This window comes from Ambystoma mexicanum, chromosome 1q (assembly GCF_040938575.1).
Source record: "Ambystoma mexicanum isolate Mex_15411 chromosome 1q, UKY_AmexF1_1, whole genome shotgun sequence".
Lineage (NCBI taxonomy): Eukaryota > Metazoa > Chordata > Amphibia > Caudata > Ambystomatidae > Ambystoma > Ambystoma mexicanum.
Window position 1 is genome coordinate 524,981,804 of NC_090922.1, and position 27,008 is coordinate 525,008,811.

General features: G+C 45.3%; 1 protein-coding gene across 5 annotated transcripts in view; it reads right to left on the reverse strand.

Annotated features, from left to right (window-relative positions):
- The window catches only part of GRIK5 (glutamate ionotropic receptor kainate type subunit 5), a 1,788,232-nt gene that overhangs the window by 1,273,456 nt on the left and 487,768 nt on the right, over positions 1–27,008 (reverse strand). The window contains exon 1 of one of the 5 annotated variants that reach the window (XM_069640935.1): positions 10,244–10,459. The exons of 3 other annotated variants lie outside the window; for them this stretch is intronic. In XM_069640935.1, coding sequence (XP_069497036.1) covers positions 10,244–10,280 — 37 coding nt within the window. In that variant the 5' untranslated portion in view covers positions 10,281–10,459. Of the gene's footprint in view, positions 1–10,243; positions 10,460–27,008 lie in introns of those variants that run through there. One more of the 5 variants, XM_069640933.1, reaches the window with a different exon arrangement.

The following is a 27,008-nucleotide window of genomic DNA, read 5'->3' on the forward strand; positions in this document are numbered from 1 at the left end:
ATATTAAATAATCATTTTATTAAAATAAAATCTAAATGTGACATTTTTGTGACTTACCCTGAATCAGGTTAATCCTTAGAATACAAGTTCCTTAATTTCAGGTTTTTCAAATTTTAAACAAAAATAAACTTGTTCACATGGTAGCTCTTATATTAATGTAGCTTGATGAACTGGCAATTCACTCTTGTTTTGCCCCAAATGGAAAGAAAACATAGAAAGAAAAGTTAATGTAAGAAGTGGTTCTTTTAAGGGATAGAGGAAGTGAAAGTAGTATAGAGGCATCGATAATGTCCTGATAGATATCTCATAAGTCTTACCTTTAGTTGTAGAGCTAAACCTGTACAAAATGCCCAGTTGAAAGGGCATCCTTGTGTATATATAGCCAACCTGGGACCCTAAAGCGCCCCCCCACCTGAGACACCCATTCCCTATTGTGTGCTTGGGTCTGTCGCCAAGGGGGTTGGAAGGGTAATTATTCCCAAGAACCAGCCACCATGTGCAAACAACCACAACCGCTAACATTCCCCTCCGAAAAAATGGGAAAACTTTCCCTGCATCGTGTGGCCAATGCCTGGCCGCTGACCGTAGCCCCTCAATGCGGGACCCTCCAGTACTGATCCCCTCCCCAAACATTATCCAACTATGCCAAGATGCCGGAATATCCGGCTGAGTGCCATCACTCCTACGTTGGTTGTCCTCCACAATACTCTTCTGTATTTCCGCACCCCCTGGGAGGGCCAGCCAAGCCTCCACCCACAAACCCCAGTTGTCCCTCGGACAACCCGAACCGGAAGACCGGAGCACAAGGACTCCACTTCCGGAATGGAAGGTGGCAAATACCACAATGCAATTCGGCAAAAGGCAGAGACGCCTTATTCCCCACCCACCTAATGACCAGGGAACCCATCCCCACCAGTACAAAGGCCCTTGCAAAGAAGGAAATGTCACTAACCTCGACCATTACCTAAAGCAATGCTTTGAATGGAATCCCACCCCATATTCTAATGCAACTCTGCTGAAGGCAAAATGTCTTTCGCTCCACTTGTTGTGACCATGAGGGCGTGTGCCCCCTCCCACCGACCGCCTTATTGGAAATGGCTGGCCTGATCTCCTCCCCCATCCCTTGCCAAACCCGTTTGCACCTCAGCACCATAAACTATGGCTGGAAGCACTATATCAATGCAGGATAACATACAAAGTCTACCCAAAGTCTCATCCTAGGCGACTTCAACATCGGATTTAACGACCCACATGACCCCAATGCCCTACAAATTAACAACACTCTTGAGGAACTAGGATTCTCCCAAAAGATCACAGCTCCAACACACATCAAAGGAAGGACCCTCGATTGGATTGCCGAGCATAACTGCCCAATTAACATCACATCTATAATGCCCCAGCCATGGTCTGATCACTACATGGTATCTTTCACTGTAGATGCTACCATTCCTACTAACAACAATACCCTAGCCCCCACTGCACCTACTAGAAATAAGAAAAATATCACCCCAGAAAATCTCATCCCCCTTATTCTCCCTACCTTAAATTCTATCTCAGATCAGCGGACCCAGCCTATATGGTAGAAATATACAACGAAATGATGCTTGCCTCTCTGGACACTATTGCACCACTAAAAGTCAGGAAGAGTAAACCCTGCCAGCACCTAAATACGTGGTTCACACCCCAGCTCAAAGAAATCAGACAAAAGAAATGCCTCAGCGAAAAAACCTGGAGATCTGACCCATCAGACACCAACAAAAACAACCTAAAGAATCTAGCTACCCTCTACAAAAAAGAAATAATCTTAGCGAAACAAACCTCTTACAACACCTGCATCACTCAAGCTAAATCCAACACAAAAGAACTATTTGCCATCCTGAAGGAAGTCGAATCCCCCACCCAAGTCCCCGATTCTTGCCCCAAGGATAAGAACTCGTGCACAGGTATCCAAAATGCCCTTGCCAACAAGATAACCATGCTTCAGGCGAAGATCAATTACAAAAAAGTGTCCATAACTGCCCCAAACGCTGTTAACCTAGACCCTGCTATTAACCCATTACCAACCCCGAAACCGTTAGACAACACCCCCTTCCACTTTCACAAAGTATCCGCTAAGGAAGTTGAGAAAGTCATCCTCACCCTCAAACCCTCCAATTGCCAGGGCGATCCTTGCCGAGCCCAAATCATAAAAGACGCCGCCCGTGATCTCTCCCCTTTCATTACTAAACTTATAATTGCCTCTTTCACATCAGGCACCATTCCTAGCAACCTGAAAAATTCCTGGGTCCTCCCCCTTCTCAAAAAGCAAACCCTGGACACCTGTATCCCTACTAACTATCACCCTATAACCACTGTGCCATTCCTATTGAAAATACTAGATAAAGTTGCCTACCAACAAATTCAACACCACCTGGAACTAAACATCCTCCTAGGAGTCCGACAGTCTGGCTTCAGACCACAACACAGTACTGAGACTGCACTCCTAGACCTCAAGGCACAAATAGAGACACTCAGAGATAACGGCATGACCTCACTCTTACTACTCCTTGACCTTTCTGCCGCCTTCGACCTGGTAGACCATACAATACTATGCAATCACCTGGTCTCGGCAGCCCGCTTCTCTCAGGAAGCAGTTGCATGGATCCATTCATTCCTAGACAACAGGAGAATGCGAGTATTCCCTCCCTTATCAGCTGCAGACCCCGCACCCATCACCTGCGGCGTACCCCAAGGATTGTGCGTATCGCCCACTCTCTATAATATTTTCACAAAGCCCCTTTTCGATGATCTAGACGGTCTTGGTATCACCTACACCAACTATGCAGACAATAAACAGATCCTCATCCCGTTGATGGGAGATTATGACAAGGATTTGGCCTTTGTGAACAGAGTCTACCTCATTATCCAGGCATGGATGGCCGCTCACGGTCTATGCCTGAATGATGACAAAACCGAACTCCTCATTCTAGGCACATCCTCCAACATCAAAAAACTGGGCACCAAATATGACTACTTCATAATTGATAACAACACCATCACTGTAGCCAAAGTAGTTAAAATACTCGGTTTTTACATAGATTCCATGCTCTCGTTTGAAAAACAAGTCAACGCTATGGCCTCAGCTACCTCTTATACATGCAAACTCATCAGAGCAGCTAAGCCCTTCCTCTCACCCAACAACTGCGTCATTTTAGCAAGAGCATTAATCCTATCGAAATTAGATTATTGCAACGCCCTTTACATAGACAGCAACAAATACATCACCTCTAAAATTCAAACATTGCAAAATAATGCCCTGAGAGCCGCACTAAACTTCCCTAAAAATGCCCACATATCAGACCTCAGGAGATCCACTAACTGGCTCTCCACTAAAGATAAAATCCTCCTTAAAACAGCTTCCCTCACTCATAAATGCCTTAACCATGTAGCCCCACAATACCTAATAGACAGATTCACCAGACAAACAGCCGCCCGTCCCCTACGAAAAGCTAGCTCGAACCTCTTACTAGTACCCAGATTTAAACTCACTAAATCTGGCGGGAGTAGCTTCGCTGTTAAAGCAGCACAACTGTGGAACTCCCTCCCAACCGATCTAAGAGAAGACCTCCCCTACCAGAAATTAGGATCTAACCTGATCCAATGGCTTAAAGATCATGATGTCTAACATCTCGCTACCGTCACTTATGTTCTCATGTATTCTCTGTATATTTAACTGTTTTTTATATCTGGCTCATCTGCACATTGTAAATTGCCTGTACATGCTCTTATGTTATTTTGTCTCTATTTGTCTAGAGCACTGTAACCATAGCTGTACCCCTTGTTCATGTGCAATATGTAACCTAAGTTGAACAATCCTCTTTCTGCCCTCGCGCCCGAATACCTCTGGGTCCGGTGCGCAACATAAATCAATAAACAAACAAACATACAACAAACTCCATAGCCAAGCGAATCTGCTGCTGCCCCGGCTCAAAGCATACCTGCCTACATTTGAAAATCAAAAACCGTGACATGTATGCCCCGCCCACAGCCAGACAAGACCCCTCCCCTTTGCACACGACTCCGACCAAACACGCCAAAAAGGTAAACTCGGTTGTTGTAGCTGTCATTTGAAACACGTTTGCAGTTTTCACTTTACAGTGGAATGCAATAACTTTCATTAAAGAGGCTATTCCAAACCAGCCAAACTGCATAGAACGAATGGCATTCGCCTGCCATAAAATCAATACACACACAGAACAAAGAGAGGATTTTTTTTTCAAGTAGTGTTTTTGAAAACGTTAAAATGTGTGCATGTTTTAAAATCCAAGAACCAATACAAAGGTTTTCCCTGGAACTTACAAAAATTGGACATTTCACTGTAGTTGTTATTTTTCAGGAGGTTATATAGTGCAGTGGTGAGGTGTAAAGCTTGCAAACCTGACGGCGATGGTTCAATCCCTGAGGTAGGATTTAATTCATGAATTCAAAGCGGACCTTCAAATGTTTCTCACTTTAGCTGGGGCACGGGGTGGAAGTGGGTGGACTCAGTCCACCCGAGTGTACCCTCGACTTGAGCCTTGGCAAACTGGCCAAAAAGAATGAAAGCTAAAAAAATAAGAAACGCTAAATACTGCTTTCCGCTGTCATTAATGACACCGGATTGAAAGCACTATCTTGCCTTATGTTTTAACAACTAAAACATAAGTCAAACTGGCCAAAAAGAATAAAAGCTCAAGCAAAACAAACGCAGTAATAATGTTTTCAATCCAGCAGTATTACAGCGTTTATTTTTCTCCAGTCAGCATTCTTCTTGGTCCCGCCCGGGTCCCGCCCACACCTCAAGCCGATTGGCTACCGGCAGCAGTCTTTTGTAGCCAATCGGAAAGAGGATTGGATGGGACCCGAAAACCCCGGAGACTCCAGGGTCTTCCCCGGTGACCCGGTGAAGAGGCTAAAAACCCAGAGTCTCCAGGGAAAACCTGGAGGTTAGACAGGTATGGCTCAAAGGCGTTACCAGAGAATATGCAACCAGTGAATAGTCGCGCACCCTACCCTGCTCCCCATAAAGATGTGCAGCACCGCGACTCTAGATTTCACTCGCATGACATTAAAACTATGTCTAATAAATAGAACCCGGTTTCCCATTAAATGCCATTAATGTCAGCTGGTAATTGTAGATCCACGCGACCTTTCCTGCATTCGAAGATCCCTTCTAGAACAAAGTACATACCATTGTAAATCAGGACGCATGCCACCTCTGTGTAGCCCCGCGCATCCGGAAATCAGAGGGTGTCTTACCGAGCCAGCCGGTTAAACCAATTGCACACCTGTAAGTAAATGGAGCTCCTTTCCAAAACAGTCGCCCATTGGCCAAGAGACTCCAAACAAAGAGCTTGCATCACTGCCACGCCAGCTTCTCTGAGCTGTGCCTGTATGCTGCAACTTTCTAACATTCATAAGAACATCATGAGGGCCCAGACATTAAGCACTCTCCATCACCCACATAACTATGCCCTCGCTTGCCCCCATATTGCAAAACTGACCATACGGGGAAACCATGTAACACATCACATTTTTTTAACGGGTGTGCAAATGTGTTCCTCGCTTATGACCACAAATGAATCGCACTTTCCAACCATTTAATCACGCACTGACCTGTGATCTCTCTACCACGCACCACCACTGGCTTGAACAGGTGGCTGCACCGGGCCCCTAGCCGCTGGTAGACCCCTGCTCTCCCCCGAGGACTATTGGGCCCAAATACAGAACCACCATGGGTGAAATCAGCACTACGGGACACCACCGCAAAGGGCAGCTTTCTGAATTATTAGGGCCATATCCCTTGTCCCACTGTTCCATCCCTAGCGTGCCCCACATCAACTGAAACCATCTGACCTGTAACCCCTCACTTTGCTGGGGTTAGCCAAAGCATACCTTAACCCTCGATGCCCCCGGATCCCCTTGTCATGCCCCTTTCTAAATGCAACACAGAGGCCCTAGCTGTCAGTGCATAAGAGATGTAAGCATGCCATCACCCAGAATGCCCAACCTCGCCCCGCGGCAAAACACCTTCAGAATTTCAGAATTTCAGAATTTGCAAGGAATCTGCATAGCCAGGGGCAAAATCTCACATGATGCGTCACAGCCAAACCATATTGACCGTCTTGGGTAAAACCATTTAGGGACTCAGCGCAAAAAGGTCACAACAATTGAAATGCACACGAAAACCTCAGCAAAGAAAACTGTGCTGCGTCACCACCCGACTTGAGTCATCCATCTCACATAACACAGTTGCGGAACTCCTCGCAAGAAAGGTCACTAAATTCACACCCTAGCAAGCTCGAGAAACATCGGCCCCGTAAACATTTACAGAAAACTCTGCGCCCGGTGTCCAAAGACACCAAACAATGCGATGAATACTTGACATTATTAAATCTAGCACCACCTCCCAAACTGCAAATAACCTCAGCAAACCTGCTTTAAGCAAATTAAAGCCGTACAACTCCATTGCCGGGAACGCCCAGAAAAAGCTCTGCGCTGCGTGCGCCGCCAGAATGAGTTTTGGGGTCTGGACAATGGCAACCCATTTCCCAGTCCCCAACGTGTGGGAGCAACATCTCAGCAGCCCTTTAAAAATTGTATAGTGGAAAAAGCATTCCCCTTTTTAGCCTCCCGTGCGTAGCCCTCAGCCCCAGAGCCAAGTCAGCCGAACACACGTTCATGCGACCACCCAAGGCATCCTTCCAAAATAACAAGAAACACCTAACTGCTGAAAGGCACCTGAGTGGTATGCTTCCACTGCACTGTGAACCGAAATACACAAAGCCCCTACAGCCAAGTAAGCTGAAGACACGCTGGTGCGACCCCACAACGCGGTCTCCAAGTAAGCAAGGAACACACTCTCCTTACCACTCTACCTGTCAATAAGGGCTCAGCTGCCCTCTATCTCACACGCAAAAACACCAAGTGCACGTCGCCACACTTCCCCAAACACCGGCAGCACAGTCCAATCCTCCCCAACGCCGTAGCTCACCAGCTACGATGGTAACAAAGACGCTGCTTCTGCAGCCCGACAAATGAGCACAGAAAACAATGCATGCAGTCGTAAGCAGCACCACAGACACTGGCGGCGAAAAGAGAGGGAGGGCACATTGCGCCCCCTCTCTTTATACACAGCCGGGGCCCCTAGCCTTACCACTTCCGGGAGGAGGCACCTTCCTATGACGTCGCCCTTCGGCCCGGCACAGTGGAGGTCCCTTCCCTTTGGCCTGCCTCCGCGACTCCCAACCCGCTGTCCAGGCAATGTTGCCTGCGGCGCTTTCGAAAGTCATCCACTGAGCACTTTAGTTAGTAGCGTGACCTGCCAATGGCAGGCGCACCTACTCTCTCTTGTCTAAGATCCGGAATTGCTCTACTTTGAGAAGTTCAGCATTTTGAATTACATGAAGAGAACTGTTCCATATTGACTTTTGTTTAAACAACTTTCGGATCTTCCCTCATTCAAATCTGACTCAAGCAAGTAACACCACATATCTATTTCAAATGCTGACTGGAAACAGTCCTAAAAGGCAGACTCTCTAATGTATTATGTATTGTGGGAGTAGACTTTATCACTCTAATCCTTTGTAAGGTTCCAAATAATATTTGATAATTGGCAAACTCTCAATCTGCCCAGAAATCCAAAAATCTATACCAATGCAGCTGAAAAAAATAAAAGTCACTTTTTCGACATTTGCCTTCTCAGCCTTGCCCTGTACTTTGAATGTGCGGCAAGGAATAGCTTGTCCTGCCTTTGCCTTGGAGTTGCAGTGCCACTGCAGCAGGGATGTGCCTGCCTTGCTTTCCCCCATTCCTCTCCCTGACATTGAGTGTATTGCATTACGCTTCTGTGCTGCAGGTTGCGTGCCCAGCCGTTGCACCCCCCTTTCACCTTTAGTTGGATCCTTCCATGGTGAACATAGAGAGAGGCTTTTAGTGCTGCAGGGTGTTCCATTCAATTCATTATTAGTGGGCTATAAAGAAAAAGGACTCCCCATGCTGTTATCTAAATGTAACCCCAGGCCCATTTTGTGACTCTCTTGCGGCCGGGTTGGGTAGGTGGGCATGACCCCCTGAAGAAGGGTGAAACCAGGACAGGGGGGTATTGAGGGGCAGTATAATGTCTTTGCTGTATTGCAAGTCATAGTTAAGGTTAAGACGAAATCTCTATGGATTTGCAGAAAATAACTTTTCTGAATAACTTTTGAACCCTTGCTTGAAAAAATATTCCACAGTAATGTTTGAGGCAGCAGCCTGGGCATGCAAAATTTCAGAATAGTACATTAGCGGCTTCATAGTTTGAAACATGTTTATATTGATCTTGTTTTGAACAACTTTCAACATGAAGTTTTTCCAGAAGAAAATAAATTTCAGCCCAAATATCTCAAAATTGTCCCCTTAGATTTTTGCAATTTTCTGAATGTTTCTAGATGACATCAGTCATTATTGCACTGAAAAAAACTGTAAAATCAACTTGGACAATTCGGAGTTATTGACATTTTAAAGGTATCTATATTTCACACACGCCCCCCATCGCATTTTTCATATGGAGAAAATAACTTATTTGAATTAATTTCAAACCCTTGCATGAAATAATCTTAACATTTTCCTCAGTAATATTTCGAGGCAGCTTCCCGGGCCTTCACACACTCAGAATTGTACATGAATGGCTTCATAGTATAAACATGGTTTACTTTGAACAGCTTTTAACATGGGGATTTCCTATGTAACTTTGTATTTTTAAAACATTCGGCCCAAATATCTCAAAATTGGCCGCTTCGATTGTATCAATGTTTGGCATGGGCCTAGATTTCTTCAGGAATTGGTGTACTAACAAAAATTTGAAAATCGGCTTAGTCAATTTTGAGTTATTAACTTTTCTAAATGTATGGATGAATCGCCCATGCCCAGAATGAACTTGCATTGTTCATGTGAACTGTGCCAAAAACGTGTGTGTTTCACAGTTCATACATTACACCATTGTATCTTCTGAAAACACATAAGAACAACATACAGATCCCTGTGGGAACTTGCAAAACCCATTCACGTGCTGTGTGCTTATGACCATCAAATGATGATAGCAACGAGGCAGCGAGGGAACTCAGGCTGGTACCCTATCCCCTCTTTAAATCTACTTTATTTATGACACTTGTGTAACGCCCAAACCCAGAGGTTATCACAGCGTTTGTACAGAGGTAGAAAACAGTAGATTCAGAAAAATTCAGACAACTCAGCATGTGGAGTGCTCCTATTGCCTACTTTTCTCAATACAGTGGTTTAAGCCTTATTCTGCCTTCCGCCACGGTGGTTTGGAATATATTCATCAAAGAGATGCTTGCGTTCAGGCCCATTTCCTTTGCTCTTCTGACTCTGGCAAAGGATGTCAGTGCTGCACAGACTGTGCAATGGAGGCAAGGACTCAAGGGGCACATTTTCACAAATAGACACATATATGTTTGAGACACGATGTGAATGGGAGCCTGGGGGCTGTGCTAAGGCAATAGCAGCACAGCACAAACCCCCTACGGATTGCCTGACTTGGCATGACATGATAGCTCTTCAATAATAAGCCATAAAAACATTTGGAAACCCATATCTTAGAGGTAAAATCACTGGGATGGGTTTGCGGGGCTCCCTCGCCAAAATCCAGAAGCTGCACTTTAGAGAGAACGCTTCTATGTCCCTCCTTCGCCAATGTTTTTTTTGTTTAGATTTGTTTTTGCAGACAGTGTTTTGCCGAAAAAACGAATTGAATATTATGTTTCAGTATTTTGGGGGGTTTTCCCCACAAGACCTGACTCCCCTATTAGATGATCCCTATTATCCAGCACCCTTACCTCTTGCGCTCTCTCCATATTTTCAGCAAAAAACTGTCGGCAAAAACTCATCGAAAAAAACAACGTCGTATCTGAGAGAACTGCATATTAACATCTTCGACTCGTGATCCAACTCCTGAAACTACACAGTATTCCAGGAAGCAGTTGGCAGGTTCCAAGAGCAGGGTCTGAATTTAAATGCATGGCTGTGGAGGGCTCCACTGCTACTCTCCGGCAGACAGGGCATTTGCATCTTCACCACAAAATGCAAACGTCCGAGCCTGTGTGACGCAGAGACTCTACGACGTTGACATTTCTTGTTTAACCATTTGTGTACACAGCCGCCGCAGGCTCCACCCCCACAGCTCTAGTCTTCTGTTCCCTCCCCTCCATGGATCACTCGCACTCACATGAGCAGACCGCGTGGGGGTGGGGGGCTGCTTCCATTCCGTGCGCAGTGGCGCCTCTCCCCGCTGTGCCGCAGGTGCTGCGAGGCTGCTGCCTCAGACACCAGGTACAACACACGCACCAGACTCCCGCTCGCCCGACACTCGCAGGCTACATCTCTCTGGGGACGCGCAGCGGCGGCACGCCGCACTCTCTCTCTCAGAGGCGAGCACGCCATGCAGCATCGAAGAAAAGAAGGGTCTTTTATACTCGGAACAACATTTTCATAAATGCACACAAAAGAGTCCCACCGGCGCCACTCTCCGCGTCACGCGCACCGTAGGTGATCCCACGAACCGTGACGCACCAATTCTGAAGTCACAGAACTCTTCTTGAACAAGGATTGGGAGCGTGTGCTTGGGCCAATCCGGCTTCACATTAAGACCTGTCCAAGATTTTGGCTCCGTCATCTTCTACACCTGCGTTGAGTTGGATATTTGAATTACATGTTGAAGTCATGATGTTTTGGCTTTCCACGTTGTTAGCTTATTTTTTGTCAGTAAAATGTATGTTTAGCGCTTTATTTTCATTATGCATGTTTGTAGTTTTACCTCTACTGCGCATGTGTGAAGCATAGCCCTGCACGTTGGAAATTCTCTTTGAGGCCTGAGTGATTCATGCAAATACAGGAGTCAGGATTGGCTGGTGGAAAAATGGAAGCAAGTGAGAGGGTGAAGGAGGACTCAGGGGGGGTGTCCCATGCAAGAGGAAAGAAGGGGCAGGAAATGGCACGTGCGGGCCTGGGGGGAGGGTGGGATGTAGCCCCGGAATGGACAGAACACAAACACGCCTGGCAAAATGAAGCAACACTTGCAGTGTGCCCTCAGGGTACAGCAGCATGGGGTTGGGATGCATTTTGTTGAAGAGCCCACAGGGGCATGAATTGAACAGCGTAATGCCGTGAGCGTAAGAACACTGGCATTATTCAGAGTCCGCTTTATGTTGGCGGTATTCGGACATACAGCCAGGGACGTCATTTCACCAAAATGCCAGGGGTAGCGGAAGTGACATCACATGACGCTTGACCTCTGATGACATCACAGAAAGTGATGTCATCTGACCAGGCCATCTTAAGCACTTTTGGGGCCCTGGGCACCGACATCTTTGGGGCCCGCCCCCACCAAACTAAAGGAATTAAGGGATCAAGAATACTGGACATGCCCCCACCCGTCGCGCTCACATCCTATAGTTTGATATGCTGTCTTGCAGCATAATACGCACGTTTACTCCCTTTAAGTCCCCTTGCCCTCCTCATTCTTGCTCTAATCAGAATGATAAACAAGTAGCATTTGAAGACCAACATTAGCAGTCTACAAAGGGGTTACTGTTCTAGTACATACAGGATACTTTTTATCAATAACATCCAGGAAGGTATTTGTTGTATTAATGCGGGACCGTGTGTAAAAGGTACATGTAACCCATAATATACACAAAACTCACATTAGCTGCCTCACAGAATGCAAAAGTGCTCATGCATGGCTAGAGACCACCAATTGGAAGGAAGGAGAATGCTACACATACCGTAGCATGGATAGTGGAGGCAGGTTAGAAGCTACCAGGAAGGTGTCTTTATCCAGACAGACTGAGATTAGAAGTGGGATATGGTTTTCAAATAGTGTTGCCATTAGATATCAAAGGAACACATGCCTGTGGTGTGCGATATAAATATGCTCACTATTAACACAGTGAAACCATGAAAACAGCTTTTATGAAGATCATACCCTGAGAAGGAAATCACTCGGAAGGGCTGACTATTTTGAAAGGATTAGGGACTGGCAATATTGAGAGGTTAGGCAATGCAAGATTAAATGAGATGCCCAGGATCACACATTGTTTAGGGGGTGAAGAGGTGAAACTGGGATTTGTGCCAACTCTGCAATTTCTGCATTTGAACACTTTCTTTTCCAGTTCTTACAATGAACTAAAACAATCTAATTTTATATAAAAACAGACTTGGGAAGTACACAAATCACATTACCAAACATGACCATTGTTAAACAAAATATTATAGAAGGGTGTTATGCAAAATGGAAATGATTCTAGCTTTCTTCTCTCCGTCATCAAGGGAAGTATATAACAACCAGCATACCAATCGATGTGATTTAACAAATTTAATCTGGGTTCGTCTTTTGTATTTTAAATCTTTAAATACTTCCAAAACAATGGCTTGTGACATTTTCATTTATAAACATGCGTAAAAACATTTGACTTTTACCAAAAAGCAAACCGTTTTTTGTGTCAAACAAGCAGACCTTAGAATATGCTTGCCTGAGGCCTGCAACATCTGGTCCCCTCTCTTCTGTTACCATCCCTTCCTCCCAAATGGCCTACATAAGAAGAAAGATCAAGTCATGGGCTAAACGATACCAGCAGCATGCAAGAAGGCAAATCTCAGAGAAGACAGCACAGTAATGTAAGATATATTACATGACAAATCCAGGATACAAACATGAACACTGTCGTTCCATAATCTTGAGTTTGTATACTTTTTTCACCTCTTGGACTAACAGTTTATGCCATCGTTGGAGGTGATTGCCTAGGTTTTACAACACCCCATCTGAACAACCCAATTTCTAGACCTTCACCATATGGATGATATGTCCGTTTTTATAGCAACCCCTAACAGGCACAGGTGCATTGCTGATAATAGCAGATGTTGTTCTGCAAAACCAAGTACATATGCAGGCAGGTTTATAAACGTCAGGCATAGGAAAGGCTCAGCCAGCCTTGCTGGAATGTGATATTTTAATTTTGCATGTGAACTCATATCTCTTCAATGGGTGCTTCACACCCTAGCTAACCTCTGAACCATTGTGGAACACAATTTATCAATATGCATTTCACCATTGCTTATTGAACATGATCAACATAATTCCCACAGGAAGGAAAGAATGCTACAGAGTTGTGGCATAAGGAACACATAAACTATGCATACCACAGTGAACACAGAAAGCGATGCACGATGAATTGATCAAGGCAGAATGCACTTGCCAAAACAGAAAAGCAAGCCTCAGCACCACTCCATAAAAAATCCTGACATGTGCTATTTAAGACTGGTGAACAATGGAATCTTAATTCTTCAGATCAGCTAGCCTTGTGGGGCCCCCTCCAAGGTCCTGGGAAAGTGCCCCTTTTGCCCTTCCATAAAAACATCTCTGCATCTGACCCCACCCCAAAGTGACATCACAGGAAGTGACGGAACACAACCTTTTACCTCTTGACAAAACAGGAAGTGGCATCAGATAGCATTGTTTCTAAGTACACTATGAAAAATAGGGTTACGATATCACTGTAAAGTGAAATACATTGCATACAAGAATGGATCACCATGTGTATCGTTAATATCAGTGCGTATAGGCCCATATTAACAAATTACTGTGAATGCAAGCAGACGTCCAAGGCTAAACGATACTGATGTGTTATTATATAGCACTACCGCTTAAGCGCTTCATATAGAACAAACATACATACAATATCACCCAACCTGTGTTGGTACTCATTTATCAACCTCAGCAAGATGAAAGGCTAAGTTGGCCTTGCCGGGAGGGGAACCTGCAACCTGCAGATGACACACACATTGCAGCAGCGAGCGCTCTACCCACTGAGCTATCTTATTGACTATAGCTACCTGGGACCAGATTACAGAAGGTTTGCACCGGTGCAAGTGCAAAGTTGCACGGTATTAGCCCTAGGGAACAGTGTGCCCTATTTTTTTTAAAACAGTGGGACACATTAGAAAACGATTGCACCATGACAAGTGCAGTTTGGCATGGTATAATCACTGAGGTAAAAATTGCCATTGGGCCAAAATGATACATTTTCACTGCATTATTGCAACAGGGCAAAGTTTGCCGTAATGCTAATACGGAATAGTATTAGCACCAGGGCAAACTTTTCCCTGGTGAAAAAATGCATCGAAAATGTGTCTTTTTTGCACTATGGCAATTTTTGCTCTGTTGCTTATACCATGCTTAAGTGCATTTGCTATGGTTCAATAGTTTTATAATATGTCCCTGTGTTTTAAAAAAATAGGGCAAACTTTGCCCTAGGGCTAATACCGTGCAAAATTTGCAGTTGCACTGGTGCAAGGTTTCTGTAATCTGGCCCCAGAAAAGCAGCCACTCCAGAAACAAAGAGCCACATGCTGCTGGCCAGAGCCCAGGAGCCTCAATGAAAACATTTTTGTAAAACTTGTTTTGCATTTTTTTAGGGGTAACAAGGGAGACCACAGAGGTAGCAAGGGAGTCTTCACGGGTTGCAATGGCGACCCCTGGCAACCCCTAAATGACGTCCCTACATACACCTGGAAATTCCTGTCACACAAAAAGAGAATGTGACACCACCTCCAACCACACACTAGAAAGTAGTGCCTTGAAGAGAGCTGCCAAGCTTGAGACAAGGGGGCAGAGGGCGGCACTGGGTCGCACTTTAGACTGCAGTGCTGGATTTCTTGAGAGCATAGACTGTCTCAATCCATTTCAGCAGTATGACACACTCACCTTCCCCTCCTTTGGCCTTTGACCTTTCACGTTGCACTAGAATGCAAGTGGGGCTAACTTCAGGATATTCACAAAGCAGGTCAAGGAATACGATGCAGACACATACACTGACTGATTTGGTATTATTTGCACTTTTTGGTGATTTTGGATACAGTCACTGGCATTGCAATGGGGAGCAGGCATACATGAGAAACAACAAAATGGCGTCAAGGAAGAAGTGAACGTACTATTATTTCCTAAATTATTTTCAAACCAAAAACAAAACCACAAACCGAAACCACTGCGGCGAACGAATGCAAAATGAATAGACACTCGACAGAAACAATATATGCAAAACCCAAAAATTTCCATTAGTGTGTTCTAGATTTCACAGAGAAAAAATGCCAAACTTTACTCTGCAGTCCAGCGCAAAAGCAGGACTGCTTTATTAGGCTATACTATGCAGAACTTATGCCCAGCAGGGGGGCGCCTTGGCGCTGAGGTACCTGGAACCTGGAGCGCATCGGACCACATCAGTGAAGAGAACCTCTGGGGAAGGGCCTGGGTCGCTTTGAGAGCGGCCTATCGTTCCGAAGAGCTATCCCGTGTCAGTCGTCCATCAATATGTCTCAGGCCTTCAAAGATATAGATGTTCAGGGACCTGGAGACTGCCACCATCACGTTCCAAATGTCCTGGACGCAGAGATGCTCTTGCCTGACCTGCCCACGGGGAGCAGGCATGTGCCCGAGATCAACAGATGGTTCTAAGTGTGGGTCTTTTGCTGTTACCATCTCTTCTCTTCCCCCTCTAGAGGCTGAGGTGTCGTGTGACCTTTGTCTCCACAGAGAGATGTCAACTGATGAATGCCTCTGTACAATTTACCTGACCTTCAGGAGCTGATTCAGAAAATGTCCACCGATGAGCCGTAGGAACAGATGTATTAACGTAGGTACAGCGCCACGGAGACCTGGGTGTTTGCACGAGCACATCCCTGAAGCACACATGCAAGTGTACATTTGTGAGCCAGTGTGCACATTTCTCCACATAGTTGGGGTGAATAGGCTTCATATGTGTGAGCACCTCCATTGTTCAAGTCTCCTTTACCACTTTCTTTCAATTGTCTTCCAGTAGCGTAACAAAAAAAATGGAGGGCCTCCCTGCGGGCCAAGCTGAGGCCCCCCCCAGTTTAGCAACAAATCATTGGGCGCGCCACCCTCTGGGCCGGCCTAGATTACCATGCAATACACACGAATGCGCTGCTTCCTGGGTACGCTGCACACTGTACTAGGAGAAGCATATAGATAGCATATATATATATATCTATGTGCGTGCGTGTTTTAATGCATTATACAGCACAGTTTCTGAGAAAAATTGGCTAAAAAGCCAAAGCGTTTGCAATTGTTTTGTAGGGTAACACCAGTATGAAAATCCAATACATGCAATTCACCGACAGTGACCAGGAACATTAATGCTTTAATTTAATTATTTGCTATTAAAAAATCCCTGATACAATGAAAACATGTCCAACTGGCTACACATTATAGAGCCAGTCTAGACACATAATAAATAACATGTTACAATAAAGCATGCCAGGTCACATTTAGACATACCTAGATTGGTTGCACCAACATGCCAGTCTAAGCAATAACCCTTATCATGGTTGTTTTATCACAGATGCCCTGAAAAAGATACAATGCCAAAGTAAGAAATTGCTAGACTGGCACCACCCAAATGCCAGTCTAGCCAGGTAATTACACTTAGCAGGACGGCTTTATCAAAGATGCCCAGTAAAAAGATGTCAAGCCAAACTAACAAATTACTACAGTGGTTGCCCCAAAATGCCTCTCTGGCCACTAATACTGCATATCATGCCTGCTTAGCCTGGAGATGGATTACCATTATGATTTATCACACAATCCCCGCCCCCACAGATCCCCTCTCCTTTCAACCCCCAAAATCAGCACATAGGCCCAGAATTATCTCCACTTCCCTCTTCCTTTTCCCAGTGATGATGTATGAGCCACCTTGCCTCACAGGTAAGTACTAGGACGAGAAAGAGTGGGGCTAGGAGTAATGAAGATTATAGGTAACTAAGCCAGGCATCACCTCCATGTCCCACCACCTCATCTGAGTACTTGTGTAGCAGGCAAATTGCTTCCTACACAAGTACTGGCACGAGCAAGAATGGGGCTACCATTAATGAAAATTACCAATAAGTAATTATGCCATTAAACACAAGCAGTGGCACAACACCATTGATCTGACTGAGCCTCAGTCCTCTCCCCCACCCATTGAAATGTTGGGCTATGTTGACTCGATCTAGCTGTCATACTAAGCCGTTGCCAGACACAGATGTTAAACAATGCCTGTGTTTCACCGTTAACAAAAGCAGAGCAATTACTATAGTATAGCATTTCACTGTTAGTTTTTAGGCAGTTGAAATCGTGATGTGGGTTTAGTGCTTGCATGCCAGGGGAGTGATTGGAAGGGTAGAGAGGGGACAGGAGACCGCTCATTCCCACAGCAGTCCATAAGTGGGCGCTTTCAGACTTAAAGGAGAGAATTAACTGCATGTAACATTGAAGCTGCACTACAATGGTTTAATTTGAATGCATAGAGAAGTTAGATGCCCCCACACAATTAAGGTTGCCCCTCTTCCACCGCCCGTGAAGTTAGCACCTCTCCCAAAATTCGAAGGGTTAGCTCCCCAAAATGTTGGTTATTGTAACATTTATTTTTTCAGTTTTTTAAATAAAAAAAAAAAACATTTTCTTTTTTTGGCTGAGGGGCCCCCTAGTACATGTTCGGGGCCCCCAAACGCAGTGGGTGCGGGTGGCCCCGTTACACCAGTGAATGTACCCATGGACTGGCTCTGCCGTATCTTTCTTCATTAGTCTGGCTCTATGCTCCTTCTCGCTCCCTCCGATCCCAGAATGTATTTCTCTTAACTGTTGCCAACCCCCCCTTGTGCCTCTTCTTCTTTGCGTTCATGTGTTCTTCTAGCTCCTAAACTGTGCAACTCTCTTCCCCTATAACCTTGCTCTGCTACATCTCGTATTTTTCAATCAAACCTAATAACTCAGCTTTTATCTTTTCTTGGCAGCTAATTCTGTTCTGGTTTTCCCTCTTCCGTTTTAACCATGTTAACATGTTCTTGTAACTGTACTGTTTTTTGATATATTCTGTTCAGTGCCTTTTCACTCTATAAATTCAATAAAATGAAATGAATGAAATGTTCAAGTGGCTTTTAACTGCATCTGCTTGAATAAGGCACAAGAAAAGCACAATGCATAATCCTGCAGTACCCCAGGGAGATTGAGGGGCCGATTCATGGAATTTGTGCGCCGAAAAACAGGGATTTGTGCGCCATTCTGCCCGCAAATCCCCATTTGTTAAACAGGGATTTGTGGGCAGAATGGCGCACAAATCCCAGTTTGTCGGCGCACAAATTCCATGAATCAGCCCCTAAATTGCACCTCTCCCACATGCCTCATTTTACCTCTACCTGCTTAGTGCCGTGAAGCACCAATGATGGTGATTAGTGCGCTGCATACATGATTTTAACATCACACAACAAAAGGGTCTTTTGCGATCCTTCCGCATTAGCTCAAGACAGAAGGGTAGATAACTTTGAGGGTCTGCCAATTATCGGGCCCACCCCTCTCATTGCTCTGCAAGCCAGCCCTCCCAAAATGCATGGCGTCATCTTTGTGAATAAGGTCCCTTGACCATTTTGTTAACCCGTGCATTTGCGTTCAGTGCAAGATATCCTGCACGTGTGTGCATGTTTCGTGAGTCCCCTGTAACTTCAGACGTGTAATCATGATTTGGTAGTTCCTGCCCTGTTGCCCACATTCAGTAGTCCACGTACGTCTTGATACTAGAAAAAGGGGACCATGCATTATTCAACAGGGACTGCCCTCCCTACATCTCTGTGTGATGGCACATTCCATAGCTCACTTACATCTTGATAAACGAACATATGGACAATGTTACTCACCCCCTTTTAAGCCCCCACCCCACCACAGCGTTGTGTGATGGCACATTCCATAGTCTACTTACATGTTGATACAAGAAGAAGGGGACAATGTATTCAACAGCCCCCCCCACACACACAGCGTTTTGTGATGGCCCATTCCATTGTCCACTTACATTTGATAAAAGAAAAAAGGGACAATATATTATTCAACTCCCCCACCGACCACAGCGCAGAGTGATGGCACATTCCATCGTCCACTTACATTTTGATACTAAAAGAAAGGGGCAATATATTATTCAACAGGGTCTTTTCCCCCACCCCCACGGCTGTGTGATGGCACATTTCATAGTCCACTTACATCTTGATGCTAAAAGAAAGGGGGGATATATTATTTAACCCCCCCCACACCACCACAGCTCCCTGTGATGGCACATGGTACTCTATTAAGTCATTTTGAAGCAAAGTATATATGCCTCAATGTGTCACTTCGAATTCAAATGTCCCTGCTCTGTTGCCTGTGGAATTAGCAGGGACTATCTGCAGGGCAGAGAGACCACCTCTGGATGTCTGCCATTATTTAAAAATGAAAAGATGAAGATACCTGCCCTTATTTTTCGGCGTGGGGTTACCAAATAAAAAACAGGCCAGCTTACAATTATTCATGTGGGAAAAAATGGCCAGACCTCATTCCTCTGAAGAATGGCACGTGCGGGTGGAAGGTGAGGGCCCCACTTGCGGCGTCTGGCGCATGTCACGTGTAAAGCGTGCACGTGGCAGAGCCACTGAAGGCACTGCAGCCCTTTCTGCTCCTCTGTCCATTACGCCGCAGCCGTGAGCGATGCATGGGCATGGTATTGCTTTCATGTTCTACGCCGCGTTCCAGGCCCAATGTGGCGTAATCAGGGCCGGCCTTAGGGGCAGCAGCGCCCTGACCGAATTGGCACCCCCACTTCCCCCGCACGCCCCTGGGTCTTCTTTTTTTTTTAAACCTCCATGCTCCAGCAAGGAAGTAATGATATGAATAGGGCGCATCAGCACCCTGTTGTTGTTGAATGCGCTCCACCTACGCTGGCGCATTCGGTAACTGTGAGGCACCTGCCACGCCTTCTGCCACTATGCCAGCTCGGGGGAGCCCTTGAAAGACTCGCCCCGAGCTGTAAGAGGATTCAATTCAACACTACAGCTAAGTCAACGCCTAGTCTATAATACTGAATGAAAACCCTTATTGATATATCTTTAGGTCCAGTTCATGCGTTCTGGATGACTACCCCTATATAACACCCCTCTCTTGGAATCCCCCTGACCCCACTGAGCCAAGAAGTAGTTCTGTTTTGCAAGTTTAAAAGGTTTATTTGATAATTTAAAATATATATATATCACACTTTATAATAAATTAATAATTGAATAGCACACTTAATCTGATATGATAAAGATCAACAACGGAGAATCTGGCACTAGCACACTTCTTATAATCACTAATGAGTTGACATGAAATGGATAAGGTAGCACACTGGTAAATAGGAACAAAAGTATAATGTGGTAGAGGATGCTTTATGTAAGCTCAGGTGGATGCAATATTCAATGAATGCAGTACAGAAAATACTCAATATGATTTCAACCAAACAATGTAATCACTTTTCTCTGGCAATCCCCTCCCCCCCTTGATGCAAGGCAAGGAAATGGAAGGAAAACACACAGTTCTCAGAAATGCAATCAATGTAAATCAGTTCACCCCAGCAAGCTTACACTACAGAAAACAGATAGGAGTTTTGAAAACACAGGCAAAATGCTTTGATATGTGCTAGCAATGGATGAGAAATATGCTGGAAATGCTTTTAATTCCCTTTCAGAGGTTCAGGGTGAGTGGTATCTAGTTAATATTAGTCCAGGCTCACACTAGCAATGATGCAGGAATAGTAAGCAGGTTAAACGAATTTCTGGCAAATGGAAGGCAAGCAGCAGCAGTTTTTACATGTGAAGAAATTTGCAAATCGCGGTAAAATTCGCGGATGCGCCGAGCGCTATTACAGAGGAACCACAAGGACTATCTCTATCGTTTTGGGGTCCTAGGAAAGCCTAGGATCTCAGCTTCAAAATGAAAGTTACTGCAAGTCTCTAGCACAAACGGTTGCGGAGATATGAGCGATTAAATAAAGGTCGTTTTTCAGATTTGAAATTTTAAACGCACACTTTTTCAGCTTTAAAAATGATGGCAGGATAACACAATTGCTAAACTGCAGTTCTACTTAGGTTAAAAATGGATTGAATTATATTATTTTAACTAAGAGATGGGTTCTACACAGTTTTACTATGTACTCACACTATATTCTTGAATTAAATGGGCCTCGTCACGGATCTGGTTAGGGTTTTAAACTGGACTCTGGTCTGGTCTGGTCTGGCCTCTGCACTTCACAGTGATCTGGGTCAGCTCTCTCTGCTGGTCTGGGTCTCTCTGGGTACAGCACTGCTTTCTCTCTGGTTCTCTGGTCTGGGTCTCTAGTTCTGGATAGATTGAAGACTCTAGTTTGGCTCTCTGGAGGTTTGATGGAGGTAAAGTATGGATTTTTCCGGCAGAGCTTCCAGCGGCAGATGGATTTTGAAGGTCCCTATCTGTCCTGTCTGTCTGCTTTTATGTGTTTAGAATGTGGGTGTGTTCTAGCATCACTGACCCTACCTCTCTCTCAGCTTCTAATTGGTCAAACTTCCATTTATCATTTGATTGGGGAATGAACTGTGAGTCAGAGGGATGTCATTTTATGGCTTGCAGATAGGACACTCCTCTGTCAGATTGCACATATTCTATATTTGATAACAAAAGACATATTTCACAGTTACACAGTTGCTTGAAATTACACATATATGGTGTGGCTGAATTTAGCCATGTCTCTGTCCAAATCTGCTCTTTCTAGGAGCTTGCATTCAGAAATGGCACATATTTCACTTTTTAACTGGTTTTGCAATTTCTGACATTGACCCAACTTTACATACATGTGCGCAGGGAGTAGGGACATTAACTGATGAAGTTTCAGATTTTTAACATGCATACATTTAGAGTAATATCCACTTTTCCGCTAAAACCCCCCTGAACACGCCACCGGGTCGAAAAACCTCTTAAACTGTGGGCAGAAAAATCACAAGAATTATGGTATCATTTATAAAATTTTCACATGTCCGCTCTATGAGTTATTCATCTTTTTAAAGTTATGTGCTGGCTCCAAAGGGGTGTGGTTTACCCTCAGCACAAGGTTGAATTTCTGGTTTTTCTCTCACAGGCAGTGCCCCTCCCCTTTCCTCAGGAGGAAGCCACTTTTTACGACCATTTACGACTCCTGCCAATAAAACCTTTGCCTGAGCCAGGACAGGGCTTTGTTCACTTTCCTGCAGAGCACAGGTAATTCAATTATCAGATAGATGGCATATCCTTAGTGTGAGCAGCAAAAGGGCAGCTAGGCCTGGGAACACAGCTGTGACTCAAGTTTCACTCCTGATGGGGGTAGTTGCCAGGCAGAATTCAGTTCCTTAAGCCAGGTTTCAGATAAAATGTCACTTTTTGTTCCCCAGTTCCTGCATTCAAATAAAACTAAACATTTTTACATATGCAGCTAGAATGCTGATTCTAAGTGCAAAACTATGACATTTCAACAGTTACAAAGGCATGTGACACCAAACATAGGTCACTCATTTAATCTAAACATTTTCGATTTTAGTGTCTTTAAATCCAGTGCAACTTAAACTGCTGACTCCATAGCGCAGCCAGTTTTGTTATAAGCATTGTTCTGGGCTCTTCATTTCCCAGATTTTGTAGGCACACAAAACTCCATTCTACCAAATGTCTGCTGGTGTTCAGTGAATATTTTGCACATATTGCAATGTTTGAAATAGGCACTTTGGCTTGCCTTCAGAGAAACACAGGGTGGTTTTAAACTGCCGGCTTTTGGATAGTGGTGAGTACTGGTACTGCACCCATTTTTGGGATTTAAGAAAATGAATTCCCAACAATTCTAGGTTGCATTTGGCAATCAGCATTGCCATTCCCAATGGTTTCAGACTACTGTGCGGGTAGTCCAATGGTGATTTTAGGCAGTGTCCTTCTGTGCCCATAACATCGGCAAAAATGGGTGGCAGCCTATTCTTCCTGCATTTCCCTGTGCATTTTCTGGGAAGCTCTGGCCATCATGATGTTTTCCATGTCAGTACTGCACAGTTTTGAGGTAGGGCTTGGATGCATGGGTAAATACATCCCACAAGCCCCCCTCTTGCGATGGCCATTCGGTTTCACTGATGGGACTCGCAAGATCTGGGATGTTTCCTCATCTTCTTCCAATAGATGGCACAGTTCAGCATCTTTTCCTCCATCCGGTCGGATCGATCGGTTCTCCTCGCCGGTCCTGATGGGAATATTGGGCGGTACCCCGAGCCCGTTGCGTCTCAGCTCCCGGTCTCCGGATCGTCCTCCTTGGCCCGTCTCAAGGTTTTCTTTCTCCTAGGACAACAAAGGAAGAGCGGCAATACCTATTCATAGACGTTTTTCCACCACCGTTGAGATAGTGGGACAGCATATGCATTTCATCATAACAAAACATTACATTCTTATTTTGAACAAAAAAAACAGTATAACTAAGAAGACAGTTTCATGCAAATCACAATATTTTAGAGACTAGATGTGGTATGTTTTATGATTGGAACTGAATTAGTCTGAGACAGTACCCACTAGGATTCCAGAGGATTCCTCCAGTTGTTGCAGAGTGTGCCTGGGATGGCAACACTTCAACTGGTTTATGTGGACCCACTTGTCTTCCCCCTCTGCCAAAGGACCTTTGGGGATGTGGATTTTGTAGGCCACAGGGGAGATCTTGTCTAGGATTTCAAAGGGTCCCTTCCATGTAGGCAAGAATTTCCGCTGCTTGGCCTGGTTCCTTTGGAAGTTGTATAGATAGACCCGGTCTCCCACCTGATATTCCTTCCTGGAAGTTTTCAGGTCATAGTGGGTCTTCATGCTATCAGCTGATCTTTCTAGATTCCGCTGAGCATAAGCAAAAGCATGTTGGAGGTGTTTCCTTAAATTCTCTACATACTCATGAGTAGTGGAGGCATTTATCAGTGTCTGCTCTTGGGTCCTATAGAGCAAATGCTGAGGAAGCACCATCTTGCGCCCAGTCATCAACTCAAATGGTGACATTTTGGTTGCAGATGAAGGGGTAGATCTGATAGCCATTAGGACCAGAGGTAATCGGATATCCCAACTTGGCCCAGAATCTGCCACAAACTTCTTTAATATGCTCACAATTGTCCGGTTATATCTCTCTACTGCCCCAGAAGAAGCTGGTCTATAAGCAATATGCAGCTTTCTCTTGACCCCCAGTATCTCCCACATCTTTGTCATTACTTCACTGGTGAAGTGGCTACCTCTGTCTGACTCAATCCTTTGAGGTAGACCAAAACGGGAAAAGATGTGGTTAATCATCAAGGCAGCTGCAGTTTCTGCCTTGCAATTTGGGACTGGGAGACATTCCACCCACTTGGTAAACAAGCATGTCACAGTCAACATGTACTTATTCCCCCTAGCCGAGCGAATCACAGGGCCTACAAAGTCGATTTGTAAATCTGACCATGGCAGTGTCATCCCCCTCTTTTGGAGAGGCGCGCGGTGCGTGAGGGATGATGGCTGAAATTGTGCACACACAAGACACCCCTTCAAGTATTGGTCGAGGTCCTGCCCCATGTGTGGCCAGTATGCAACCTCTCTTAAGATTTCCAATGTTGTGCGAAACCCCCTATGACCGGCGGTGGCCGCATCATGGGCGTGACTTAACATCAGGCTTCGGAATGAGGTAGGAACCACCCACTGATCGTGGCCAGCTTTGGATTTCCTTACCAGCAAACCGTCTTGGATTCGGAACATTTTTGGACATTTCATCAACACTCTTAGGTCCTCTTTCCCAATGTAATCGGTATCCGTCAGGGGAAAGTTCTCAGGGTCCTCAAGGTGCTGGTAAAATTTACCAATTATTGGATCCCCCTTCTGAGCGGTAATCAAAGCAGCATCAGGGGTCTCCTTGCTCCATTGTGCAATTGAAAGGTCGTTGTGAGCATTTGTCTGGGACCTAGTGATAGCAGTGACCTGGATTTCCCCCAATAGGGACTCAATCTCAATTAGATCCCCTTGGATGGCCCCGGTTTTGGCCAGCTGATCAGCTAAGTCATTTCCAGTTTTGTCTGGTCCCTCTACTTTGGAATGACCCTTGATCTTTTTCCAATAGATTGTCATCTCATTCGATGTGACCAGATCATCAATGTTTTGGATCAACTTCCCATGTTTCAAGGGTTTGTTGTTAGCACATAACATGCCTCTGGTTTTCCAATTAACCAGGTGCTCCACGAACCCGTTCCGTACATAATCCGAATCTGTGATTATGACCAGTTCGTGGAGTTGATGCTGGACAGCAGTGAGGATGGCCTGATGCACAGCCATCAATTCTGCCACCTGACTACTTCGGGGACCAATTTTGTATCCAGCGGAGGGTTCTGGGGACTCATTCACCCATGCATTCCCTACGCCGGCCACCAGTTCTTTCTCCCCGTTGTTGTCAACATGGTAAGAGCATCCATCCACATAGACAGTGGGCATTCCCTCACACTTGTCTTCTTCAAAGACTTTGTGTGGGGAATTAAGGTATGCCTCCATGTTGTCCTTTATTTTTAGACTTTCGTCCTCGAGACAGTTTTCTCTGGCACAATCATGCAAGTCAGCCAGACCTTGCCCGAGGGGACTCTTCTTGTTTTGGCCATATCGGACCTCCACAGGAAAGCCTTGCATTGACAGAATCCAGGAAGTAATTCGGGAATTACTCACATTTCCCGCCCGGATTCTGTCACTTTGGAGATATTGCAGAGGCTGGTGTGGAGTCTCCACTATGATGTGTTCCCCCTGGATAAACGGGCGGTAATTCTTCAATGCCCACACTGTTGCCAGGAGTGCCTTCTCACAATCGTTGAATTTTTCCTCCACAGAGGATAAAGTTTTGCTCGCATAGGAGATTACTTTATTGACCTTGTCATGCTTTTGATATAATACTGCCGTCAAGCACGTATTAGAGAACCCTGTCTCCAGGAAGAACTCCTTGTTTCTGACCGGGTAAGCTAGGCAAGGCGCTTGTGAGAGGCTTCTTTTGAGTTGTTTTACCGCCTCGGCTTGTTCTGGACCCCATTCCCACTTGACCCCCCCTTCAGGAGATGAATCAGGGGTCTGGTGATCTCTGCGTAGCCCTCAATGAACTTTCTGCTGTAATTAGTCAGTCCAAGGAGGCTCCTTAGTTCCCGCAGAGTTGTGGGGTCTTTCAGTTTCTGAAGTGCTTCCACTTTCTTTTCCTGGGGACAAAGACCCTGAGGAGTAATCTCATGCCCCAAGAAGTTAACACGGGTTTTACACCACTGTGCTTTCTGAAAGGAAAGTTTTGCTCCGGCGGCCCTCAACTGTGTCAGAACATAACGGATCTCCGCTATGTGTTCCTCAACAGTTGAGCTTTTGATGAGGACATCATCTACATAAGCCAGGTTACCCCTTGCACCCAAGTCGGGCATGGCCTTGTGTAGAAAAATGTTGAATTCATTGCCGGAGTTGAGGTATCCGAAGGGAGTCCGGGTCCATGTGTACTGCTGGCCCCCAAAGGTAAAAGCCAGCTTGTATTGGTCCTCCCTACTGACAGGCACGGTCCAGTATCCATTGGTCAGGTCTATTGCAGTGAATACCTGTGACCCCTGGATCTGGGCCAGCCCTTGGTCAATGTAGGGCAGAGGCCATCGGGAAGTATGGACCCGTTTGTTGAGCTCCCTGAGGTCGGCGCAGAGTCTCCACTGGCCGTTTGGCTTCAATATTCCCAGCACCGGATTATTGAAGGTGCTGTGGACTGGACGGATTATTCCCCGGGACTCAAGGTTCTTAATTATTTCAGTAAGGGACTCCATTGATGCGAGAGGCAAGCGATATTGCTTCACAAACACAGGAGTCATGCCAGGGTCCGTGGGGATTGTTGTTGTGTGGATGTCAGTGCGACCACAGTCATAGGAGTCTACCGCAAAGAGATCTTGGAAATCCAAGAAAACTTGTTTCAACTTTTGCTTTTGTTCCAGAGTCACACAGGCATCAGCTAGGTTGACTCTCTCTTCCACCATCTGCCTGAAGCCTGGAAAGACTTCTGGTTTGGTTATTTCAGCGGCCTCCTCCAGCTGGGTGGAGAAGTCCCTGGTTAGAGTGCTGATTTGGACCGGAG